The sequence below is a fragment of the Perna viridis genome, chromosome 11 (assembly GCF_037379345.1).
Source record: "Perna viridis isolate PV_CMFRI_1.1 ecotype Kerala chromosome 11, ASM3737934v1, whole genome shotgun sequence".
In the NCBI taxonomy this organism is placed as follows: Eukaryota; Metazoa; Mollusca; class Bivalvia; order Mytilida; family Mytilidae; genus Perna; species Perna viridis.
In genome coordinates, this window is record NC_142455.1 from 9,618,661 (window position 1) to 9,631,016 (window position 12,356).

A 12,356-nucleotide genomic window follows, 5' to 3' on the forward strand; every position below is an offset into this window, starting at 1 on the left:
GTATCAAAAGCATTTTTTATGTAACAAAAACAAAGGTTATATACAACTTGTGATAATCAATACAATATACAAAAAGAAAAATCAAACAAAAACTGTGAAAACCGCTCAACATTTCGTTCCATTGTACTTTTAGAATATAGATTTTTTTCTTCTCATTGCTAAAAAGATCGTCGCAACGTTAAAAAAACGTTGGTTATAAATCATTAACATAAATTAAACTCGTGGATAACGTCTCCTGGTCATGGTAAATTCAGTAGCAATCTTTATACTAACAGACAAGCAGGAATTCATAAACGTAAGAAACTCGAAAATCTTCATACCCAGATCCAATTACGGAAACACATAACCAGTCTTAGCTTGTTGTTCGGATGCGTACATTTTGAGAGAATAATCGGACACCACTAAAAACGGAGAGCCTGGGCCAGGTGCACCGATAGGGTAAGCGTCCTCTGCTTTTCTAGAAACACTCGCCGAGCTGCTCATAAAAAGTCAAGTCCGGGATAGATGAAAGAGAAAAGGGAAAACTATAATGCTAAATAGATTGTATGTGAAATTTACACGTTGCGTTATTGCTCTTTATTTGGTTGACTAATGTGGAAAATGAATGTATGGCTCTCTAATGGTTATGACTTGGTACAGGCATTTCGAACGAAACGTTTGGATAAATCTAGGTTTTACAGACAACTAAACTTCCCTCGTCCATTGCGGGGTGAATATGCGAGTACATGCCATTGTCTTAATCGTTAAATCAGAGGTCCCATAAGCACAAAGAATAATTTACAACAACAGGTTTCCCCATTATTTTAGAAAAAAATAATGAATATGTTTCAACCAAGGATTGATATCTAAAACATAATTTATTAAGAGACCTTTCGGATTTCCGCATACTCCTGATTCAGTAGTCTAATACGCAGATATTGCTTGGAACAATTGAAATATTAACTTAAACAGGAAATTGTTTTTTTTGTTACCTACATATACATATTGTAATAGATATTTGTTCCACTCAGAACAGGATGAAACTAAGTCTACATGTACATGTGCTTTCATGACATGTACAGAACTTTTTTTCACATTATTATCTTTTCTTTGTTTGTGCTTGTGTAAAAATCCCCACATCAAATCTATGCAAGATACCTAAAGAACATTCATACCAAGTTTGGTTCCAATCGGTCAAGTAGTGTCATGAGAGAAGAGCTTAGAAAAATTGTTAACGACGACAGACGACAATGGATGCCAAGTGATGGGAATAACTCACAAGGCATTTGGCCAGGTGAGCTAAAAAGCGCCTAAAAATATGGAAGTGCATACAAAACGGCTATTTTCTTTATTATTTAGGAATTCGACAAGTACAGATGATTCCATAGTTTACATCTTTTATGGAGGTTATGGCATAGCAGCAAGTATTGGCAATATATATATATATATATATCCTAAATCATCACCGTCATTCTCCGTACACTGTCATTGAAGATTAAAATTCTTGACCATCAAATGACTCAATAATCACATTACCCCATGATTTTTTATGGAGTGTTGTTCCTGACATATAACATCTTCAATTCACGATCAAGCTGCAATACTTGAGATTCATCATCGATTTGTTCACGAACAATTCTCAGGCTTAATGGTGTAATGGAGGAGAATATTATTTAGCGATGAAAGACACATTGATTAATAGAAAGATAATCCTATAGTTTAAAAGTCTTAATTTTCCCATTTTGTTTGTTTGTATGAAAAACTAATCTTTTCCATTGTTGTATTTTCAGTGCATTGCTGTTCTAGTCTTGAGTGTTTCTGAGTATTTGTACTCCGGGAAAAGATTTAGAATAGTGGCGTAAGTTTTGATTTTAATTAATTACATAATATTTTTATTTAGTCTAAACTTATAGTGATGATTGTTTCTGTATATTCGTAATCCAGTGCTAGGACAAATTTCGAAGCCAAATCCACTCAATCAGAATTGAATAAAATCATGTCGATTAATTCAGATGAAAAAAAAAAAACTTGCCTTGTCACAAAGCCCTTCAACTCTATTATATTCGTCGAGACATCAAGGAAACCATGACTGATTATAACGGTTAGATATACAAAAAATATATATAAACATATCAAAGAACAAGAAGTATCGAGTACAAAGAAACAAACGTAGAGGAAACTCTGGACATTACCAAAAATAACTAAGTGCAACGGTAGGGTAAGCTTCTTTTGATTTTGTATAAACCACCTAGATTATCATGAATATTCAGGAATAGATGAAAGTCACTTTTTAGGACAAAGAATAAATACAATAAGCGGGATTTAAAATTAAAATTCAACCTAAGGGTGTGATGAACACATTGGTATCGTAAGTCGTTAATAACTATTAATCGTGATTCAATTTTAAAGGTTAATTCTCAAGTGAATAAAGTTTACTGTGTTTAGACACGCAACTTTCTTATAATCTTTGTTTGATGTCTTTTTAATCACATGTTTCATTTGATATAGTGCTCTACTGTCGTTCTGTTGACAGTGTCTATGATGACGCAACTATTTGTAGTTTTGTTGATTTGGTTTTAACAAATGTTGTAACTAATTAAATTGTTTAATTCGAAATTTTAGAAAAAAAGATGAAAATAATGTATGCTTGTAGGCCTATTGATTTCCTCAAGGATGAAAGGCTAGTTTTACCGTATGCTATTGCATTCGGAAGCGTTGCTTTGACAGTATTTTCCTTGTTACTGAATAGTACTGATGAAAAATTATTTAGTGATTATTCATCCGATGTGAAACCATGGATCAAACGTAAGTATTTTGATTCTTTTTTAAGACAGGCGACTATCAATTTTCTGCGCAGAATGGCTTTTTCAAAGATTGGAAGTACTATGCCGCGCATTTTCAAGTAACATTATAGTATGTAGATTTCTCATTTGGACTGTTACTTGTATCACTGATCGTCTGGTACTCTGGCTATTAACCAATTCTGATTTCAGACTTGTCTGACCCAAACTGTATCTCATATTTTAACCGAAATTATGGAATAAAAATCAATACGAAGTGGAATTGACATCAAACTTTCCTTCCACTCGCATTTTAAATTTGTTTTCTCGTTCTTTGTCATGTTTACAAACAAACTTTTTTTAAACACATATATTTTTGCTTTTGCTGCTATGATATAAAAAATAGTAACGTTTTGATATCGATTATTCATATTAAATAATTATTGTATACACTATTCAGAAAGATAATGAATGAAACGGCTTAATGATATTTTAAACGATGTACATGGACACAACGCGCAGCACAGCTGCATTAGACATCTTTTACTGATAGACGAAGATTGCATGATAAGCTCTCGAATAAACGCCTATCCCCTGAGTAGTTGGTCCTATCCCATTTTATTTGCTGTAGACGGGATGTTCTTTAGAATTTTGCAATTGAAGTGCTATTTTGGTTTCCATTTGCGGTTTTAACACCATTAAATGCTATTGACAACATATGGCGCCTATCGTTGTCGTCGTCAAAATATTTCAAGTAGGTTCTCCTTGAATGTATGTAACATATTGGATCGGAACTCGGCGTATCCTTCTATAATTAATGGCGGATTTTTATCCGTCGATAAAAATAGCTAATATCAATAAAAATAGACTATAGAGTAATACAGTTGTTTTTTTTTCAAACATCTGTTTAAAATATGAGGTTTAGATACATTCTAACATGGGGTTTAATTGTTCTAAGAGAAGAAATCTATCCATAACGAAATGTTTGTGGTCGTTAAATGATATAGGTCACTATCGCTGTAGTCCATGTCGTTGTCAATGTGATAAAATTAATGTTCAGTTGTTAAATCTGCATTCAGGTTTTGAATCACAAAAGGAAGCTTTTCATAAATTTTGGGGTGAATGTTCCAAATCGTTTGGGAATAAGGGGCAAAAAATCATACGTTACTAAATAGATTCTTTCGGTAAAAACCTATGATATTCTGTGATTGATCTATCTGATGGAATATCAACTTTCATAGTTCAATCAGTCAAGAAATGAAATTTTGTTATTCAGTTGAGCGATTCAGGCTCCGGGGAGCCACTTGTCTCCTAAACATTTAGTTCAAATGCCATTCTGGTTTCTGATGGCGGTTTCCTTCTGGCAATGCATAGTTACTGTGTATTTATTTTTGTTATTTCAGTTCCAATGTTGTTATTTGTTGCGATTCTATCCTCTTTCCAGTATTATCCAATTTTTGCATCGATACGGCACATGACACCATGTGTTGGACCACTAGTTGGATTGGTCTGTACTGGATACTTGTAAGGTTAATTCTTTAGGTAGTACGGTAGCATTGTTTTATTGTTTATTTTATGTCGGGCATAGTCGAAAGAAAACATGGGCTTTCCGATTTTCTTCGCATACTGCCCGTTTGTTTTACAATGAATTTTCGTTTGTTTGCACTGTTGATTTAGCTTCTTTCTCTAATTATATTATATGATTCTACAAGAAGTTACTTTATTGCTGAACTAAGTTTTTTTATGAGATCATTTCAAAACAACGATAACCGTAAAGAAAATATACAGTAAACTATAATTAATAGTAAGTCATTCACAAACCATTTGACGACAGTGAATACTTTAGTACTTGACGCATATTACATATACGCAAAAAGTTGCATTTGTAATATACGTATTCTTGTGTTCTAAAAAAAAACTCATTTCAGAAATCGAGCGTAATAAAACAAGTGCTGCTTACAGAACTGGATATGCTTACCTTTGGTGACACTCTCATTTTTTTTGGGAGTTAACATTTTATTGTACTTTCTTATGCTTTGTACATGAATGTGGTGGATCGTCTGTTTTCGTTTCCACGTTTTTGTTGCACGTGCTTGGGTATTGCTGCCTCTGAATTGTTCATTGCCATATTTTCTTTTGTTTTTACCGACATTTTTCAAATAGAAAAAAAATCCTATCTTAAGACTAATGTTACACTGTTATTTCATTTGTTCACGCTTCAGTGGTGTCATGTTGGACTTTTTACATATAAAATATCTACAATAAAATGATATGACTTTTGTTTCAGAACGTTTCAATCTATATTTGACCTCGTCTTTGATGTGAAAAGTGTAAGTAAGCAGTGCGTTCTAAATTATTAATTCTTTCGATATTGTTAAAAAAAAACAGTAACTTGTAATGGACAAATTTTAAAAGCTATAAAAAAAAATATCGCAACCAAACTGAGAAGAAGTACCTCTAAATTTATAGAACGAGTTTACCTTTGGGATATTTGTTTTATTTTTAATATTTGCCTGTAGTAAGTCTCACCCCTGGATATTTTGGAACCCTGAAGTGGATAAGTAGTTTAAATACTTACTTTATCTTTCTACAGTTCTTGAAATGGCGCTACAAAACCTTTTTCTACATGAATGCATTTTTATGTTAAGTTTAGTTGCACTGTCAGGTTCTTATATCAATTATTGCCAAGCCTTATATCAGCCATGTTCATACCCAAGAGAAGACTATATAGATAATTATACGTAAATATGCTTTTCGGGTAAGTGTATCCGTTTTTGATGGACAATGCCCCAATTTCAGCCAACAAGAGGAGAACAGCACTCAGCCAGTGATATGGGCTTCATATTTTCATACACCTGTTTTAATGTTTTAGCTAAGTTCATTTGTGTAAATAAAGTGCATTAACCAAGTGCATTATTTTCATGTTTTTTTTATTTGTTTGTTTGGTTTGTGTATTGCTAATGTAAACTTTCATTTCGCTTGTCGTTTTGTTTTTATTTCAAATTTCAGATGAATAGTTATGGATTTCTTATTGCATCATTAGTTACAGAGAGGATTCCTCCGTTGATTTGTTTTGCGATACTTCTTTTGTTTTATGGCTACAAAGGAGTCATTGACGTCAGGAAAATGATAGCCAATACGAAAGAGAAGAAATACATAAAAGATCAGGTATTGATTTTAGTTTATTCGCTTAAATAGGAGTCCATGAAGGGTAATCACAAAAGTACCGAACTGATAAACTCTAGGCAGTAGTCGACAGAAATATTTAAAACGAAAGTGTGTATAACAAATGGCAACATAAGTGTTCACACCAGAAAGTTGAAAACCATTAAAAAGGCCCCGACTTCGTTAAGCATATCCGATACGAATGGTGAGTAATATAAAGTTTTATATTGCGCCATTCATACCGCTTCTATTAAGGTTCATCATTTCCGGTTTACCTCACAAATTGCCAACGGTATAAATCGGTATAATCGGTAGTTAGATATAAACAACAACAAAAGTGAAAAAAAAAACGAACTAGATACAACCAAAATTAAGTAGGTGCAAGTGTAGGGAAATGATTATTAAATTACCGGACCGATAAAACAGTTTAAGTCTCGAACTTCTTAGAGCAGAAAACCACAACGGAAATAAAATCTTCCGAAAATTAATCCATTGACATTCGAAAAATACACCATTTATAATGTGTTTGCCAGAAACAGCATATTTCTCGTAGATCTGGATATCGGAAATAAAACTTCTTAGGCAGGGTGGGAAACGTACTTCATATAACCCTTGTCCCAAAGCCTGTCTTTTAGTCAATGATGGTGGATTAGGAAGTCAGAATACTCGCAACCAGCTCTGACATACCTTAACAACCAAGAAATATAAACACTATATATAGGGTATATTAATCCTCAAGAAAGGTAAATTTATAATTCTAAAATCTAAATTGTCACGCTTATCATTTGTTGATAAATAAACAGGAGCTTTTCTAGAAATTAAGGGAGAGAACATTGTCAATATATTGATATGTGAAAATTGGAATCTAGCTTCTTTAACCCTCCCGTCCTTAAAAAAATGTAAAGGAACTCAAATTCATATGATTAAAGAAAAAAAAAGGCTAGCAGAGGGTACAATTAGAGCCCTTTGGAATGCCAATTATTTGTTTAAAAATTATTCCGTCAAAGGTGGGAAATATTTTGTCAAGGAGAAACTGATCATATGTTGTTTAGTGTATCTTTTTGTTCTGTAGTGTGATATATATTAATTCTAACCAAAGCAGCACATTTTAAAGAATTATTAATTTTGCATTTAAATGCTTTGTTGATGATTTTTAGACGGAATTTAAAATCATCGTGGTGTACAGAAGCATATGATGTTGAAAAGTCAAAAGTTGTTTAAAGATAGTTAATTAAAACGAAGAAGATAGATTTAAAGTTATGTAAAAGATCTTTAGTTTATTGACAATCAACATATGATTTATACCACTGCTAGAGTAAAAAGTTTGAAACTATTTGTTTTGTTCTTCCTTCACTGCGGACAAAACTGCAGAAAATTTTAAAATTTATCTAACATTTCGAAAATCTTCTATAATTAATATGTTTGTCAGAAACGGATTATTTGTAACATTGTGTTCCATGGAAGACCAAGTCGGTGGTCCCTCATGCCAATTTTTTTCAAATTATTTTCATCCCTTAGAGATCGCAAACTCATACCTTTGAAAAATGAATGTTGGTTTGTAATTTAGTGAACTGGTAGGGAAAATAAAATACATTACAAATAAGCACTACAAAATTTTGAATAAATGGAAAAAGAGTAGCAACAAAATTACCGAAAAGTAATCCGTTTATATTCAAGACAAGTCCAAAATAGATCCGGCAAAATAGATATTACACCACCAGAGAAGCTGATACCGCAATAGTCCTGACTTTTCAGGCATTTCAAACAAAATGGTGGGTTAAATTTAGATTTTACATACTGCGCTTGATCTCCCTTTTCCATTGCGGTGTGAATATAACAATGATGATAAAAAAACATTTGTATGCTATAGTAATAATTGGTAAATTAGTGGTCACATAGGCCAAAAGAATAATTTACAATAATAAAGGACTGATATTTAAAAAATAAAATTGGTAAGAGACCTTTTCAGACGTATTTCCTCATACCCCTGATTCAGGAGTTATGACAATGAAAACACTTTTTGGTCTGTTCATGATCTAATCGGTTTGTAATGTGTAAATGAACTTTAAACATAGATTGTGCTCCATCTCCTGTTGACACAGACAAGTCCATGTTCTTCCTGGCAACATACATCTAACTAGATTAACCTTACATTGGAAAAAAAATTGGTGAGACGTAAATTTCTGTATGATGCTCATTTATATTGGATAGGTCTGAACAGTTTCTGGAATTTTAAGTAATTTTCAAGATAAGAAATCTATTTTTTTTGTTAAGGTGACAGTCCCTTTTGGTGTAAATGAAGTCAGTTTATTAAGATAATTGTTATGTATTATGACCCCCCCCCACTAAAGTACCGCATTATACATCAATTATTTAGTTCGATTTGTAACAATCTTTCTGATAGGTAAATTGGCTTTCAGCAAACCAGATTTGTTTAACCTGGTTTTATACTATGACCTTATTAAAGCCACTTCGCGATTCAAATATTCTCAAACAGAATATCGTTTTGATAAAGAAAATATATTAATATTTTGACTGTCATTAATATAGAAACTAAATCATAGGGAATGATTAATAACTTGGTTGGCGCCTATTGACACTTTTTATAAACAGCTTCGCGGTTTATAAGTGTAAACTGCAGTAAACCCAGTTATTTCGTTTAACCTGTTCAAAAATTAGAAACATTCCTTAATTCCATTGGAATAACAAAAAATATTAAGGCTGTAAGCTTTGGATAAAATACATACTTCATAGGATGACATTCTGATGTTCACTGTCTGGTGTTGAGTTTATGTTAGGAAAGGCAATTTTATCATTAAAGAGTCCCATTAAATAGATTCAAGCTGTACTTTATTGAAACAAAATTTTGAATGTCAAGACGTTGTGTCATCAAAATGACTTGTTTTGTTTCAGTTAATAGATTCGAGTATTCTGATACATGGACATGAAAAACAATATGTTCGGTGGCTTCTAACGAAGAATGCAATTGAACAAGACACATTCAGGTGAGTAGAAGTGTCGGCTTGTATCTTCGAGTAGACGGAAATGACGTCATTTCAGCTGATTGAATATGTTTGGGGTATTTATAATGTCGATAATGTCTAAATCGGACCCTGAATAAACTAGAATTTTATTTTAAAAACAGGCAAATTCCGAGGTTTTATTGGTGTTATATATTTTAACCTATATTAACAAAACCCTGTCTATATTGAATTAAAAATAAAATGTTTAGTTAAATCCGGTTATTTAGCCTTCATAAATTTGTTTTCTAATTTTACTTTGTGTTAAATGGTCTTCCTTGCAAAACAATAGCACAGTCGTTTTCGTTTTCTATTGAAATTTGATATTGTAATTTGTTGCCATATCTAAACACCTGTACGTCTGGTTTTTGGTACAGTATTTGTCATTATTAAGTTTTCGACACATTTCTTTTCATAGCAAAACTTGCACTGATAAAACAAAAGAGTACTTGCTGAGAACCTCTTTAAGGATGATTTCAACCTTTGTGGTCAGTGGTGTCATCCTTTTTGAGGTATGTCTTTAATCAATGCCTTTATGTGACAGATCAGTATGATGTACGTTTAATTATTTTGTATTGTGACGAATCGATGCTGAATTTTACTATCTGAATGCGCCATACGACGATTAGGTACTAAACAAAGATAAAGGCGCAATGTTGAGTTGTTATTCAACCTTCGTTTACTTTTAAGGAGGTAGACCAAGGGTAAGGGATACAATTCTTGAAATCTGTGATATGTTTGTATCAATGAAATCAATCCAAGTTACTTTGATGTTTATATGAGATTGATGAAAATGCTTAAAACAAATGTCCCAATGATTTTTAAGAGTTTTGTCCCTTACCCTGGGTCTACCGCCTTAAAAAGAAGTTTCATATGTGTCTTAGTCATACAAAACCAGTCCGCATATCAGAATATAGGCATTTTAGCGATAATATTTAGACTGGTTGGATTAATCTCGACATGAACTGTGTTAATTTTTTTAATCTATTCAATAGGAAACAATCCAATAAATGAATATAGACAAGAAAATATGGATTATCCGACCTTATTTGAAATATTTCTCCACTAGAGATGGTAAAACTGCAATTTTCATTTTTGCCTATTTCAGCAAGGATGTAAAAAGATTAATTTTACCATTGATGGTGGAGCGATAATTTTATTCCAGGATAGGCAGAAGGAGAATCGGTTTCTCAACTGAAATGTGTAGAAAACGTAGAAATGCAATAATGGAAGAAAAACTTTTGGAGAAATTTAATAAAATACCGGTTGTTTAAAAGTCACGTGTTATGTAATTGCCGGCTTACAATTGGAAAAATAGCAATGGCGTTGTATGTGTCCTTGCATTAACTAGAAAATACCATCAAAAAGATTTACAGAAAAGAATTTCAACATTATAACGTCAGAGGCAGTGCTATTTATCTAAAAAATTTCATATCAATGAATGAACAAAACTGTTACTTTAATTTCACAACAGACGAATGTGGACCATTGAAATGCACTGAAAATGTACATATCTAGGTCAGGTAACTCTGTTAAACACCTCATTGTTCTAAGGTCCTATTGAAAAAGTTCTTGCAAAGCCAGTAATGCAGAGATCAAATAATGTCCTTTTCAAATAGATAAAATATCTTTGAGTGATATTACATTGTCAGATCAGTGGGGTTTTGACATGTAGGTTTCTGATTCTTCCCATTTTGCCAGATTCTTACAAACACTTACACTTAAAAGTCCAAACAATCACATTCTATTTTTTTTTTTGAAATATAAATTGTAAATTATAATTATAAAATATTTAAAACATTAAACATGTCGGAGATGCGCACTGTAATATTCATGTTTTTAAATTTCAGAATCTTAAAAAAAAAGAGAGAGGGAAAACATAGACCTTGTTTTCTTTTTACAGGTTGTAACACAAGCCGGAATTTTCTACCTTCAAATAAGGACTTCATTTGTTCCATCACTTAATAGTTTTCTCGTCCATATCAATGCAACCGATATCTTTGACGTTGATGATTTCTCTGTTGTTATGGATGGTGAGAAAACATAGACCTTATGATTTATTTGGTTTGAATTATGTAGTAAAATGGTCGAGTTTACTTCATGTGGCTAGTATACCCCTCCATAGGACAAATCAGTTACAGCCTTAGATTTTTTCAGAAGACTTTTAGTATAGCCTATAAAAGAAGTCCTTTGGAAAATCCGTTAATCTTATTTCCCCTTAATGTAACATATATCAAATCTATAAATAGCAGTCTTTGCAGGAATCATGCGAAATCTGAAAAATGATACGCCCCAAAAAAGCTACATATTTTTATTTTTGTATTAAAGTTGTTTTTTATGGGTCTATACTTTGAAATGTGTAATTATTCATTCAAATCTGCCTGCTCTTAGGAGATAGTTAACATTAAAAATCCAATAGATTCTATTGTATTTGAGTGTCATTTACAGAGTTATATCCCTTGATTTTGAAATTTACTGTGCATTCTATATAATTTTTATTTCCTAAGAACACGGTTATATGAAAAACAAAATGTTAATTTGTTTACTATGGCAATTCAAACAAAATATATAAAATAAATAAAAATGTGTAGGCTTTTTACCCATGAATCACATTTTGCATGATTCTTAGCTGGAGTGCTATTTAAGTAGCAGTCCACCTAAGAATCATGCAGTGGGTGATTTATCGATGTCAGACATTTGAACCAAATTGACTTGCAATATGTAGGATTTAATGGAAAAACAAGAATTAATATAAAAAAATGAAAAATAGTTTCACTGTAACCACAGCAACAACCATTCCTTAGCAACCACCAAATTTGGGCCTAAAAACACAAAAACATCACAATTTGAATGTATTTTTTTTATATCTAATGGTGGAAATTTGTCAAACTACATAATTATATTAATGAATTATGTTTTAGGGAAAACACTTTACAGTAAAGTACAAAGCAATCTGATTGGTTTAGATCTGGTTACCATAGCAACGAAAATTTTTAATTTTTAACAATTTGAAATGTACGAAAATAGGCTATGTTCAGACCCGTTTTACTAACAAGAACAAGAAGATATTAATTAAATGTATGCATGGATGTGTAATAGGTGCTCTCCACTGAAACATATCAAAAAAAGAAATATTTAGCATATCTTTGATTTTTACTCATCTGGACCCAAAATTCTCCCCTGTAAGGACTTTTCTCCTTCTTAACGTTTTTTATACAAACTTTGTCCAGACCATAACTTTTTTGTCTTTTGACCTAGACTTCTAATACTTGGTATGTTGATATATCCTCTCAGGGTAAATTGTTGCATAACAGAGTGGGAGACTTTTGACCTTGACGTTTAACCTCAAGGTCAAATAACATACAAATTTTGGCAGAATATGATACATAATTTTGTCGGTGCCATTATATTT

The 12,356-nt window shown here is 32.1% G+C and overlaps 1 protein-coding gene across 8 annotated transcripts in view; it reads left to right on the forward strand.

The window, feature by feature from the left end:
• LOC148602910 (stimulated by retinoic acid gene 6 protein-like) overlaps positions 1–12,356 on the forward strand; it is a 30,250-nt gene that overhangs the window by 4,757 nt on the left and 13,137 nt on the right. For 2 of the 8 annotated variants that reach the window (XM_088552702.1, XM_088552703.1), the window contains exons 4-12: positions 1,339–1,399; positions 1,770–1,837; positions 2,633–2,784; positions 4,163–4,283; positions 5,047–5,089; positions 5,769–5,927; positions 8,838–8,929; positions 9,363–9,456; positions 10,848–10,977. In XM_088552702.1, coding sequence (XP_088408828.1) covers positions 1,339–1,399; positions 1,770–1,837; positions 2,633–2,784; positions 4,163–4,283; positions 5,047–5,089; positions 5,769–5,927; positions 8,838–8,929; positions 9,363–9,456; positions 10,848–10,977 — 920 coding nt within the window. Of the gene's footprint in view, positions 1–11; positions 1,274–1,338; positions 1,404–1,769; positions 1,838–2,632; positions 2,785–4,162; positions 4,289–5,046; positions 5,090–5,768; positions 5,928–8,837; positions 8,930–9,362; positions 9,457–10,847; positions 10,978–12,356 lie in introns of those variants that run through there. The other 6 variants (XM_088552706.1, XM_088552708.1, XM_088552704.1 and 3 more) reach the window with 5 other exon arrangements.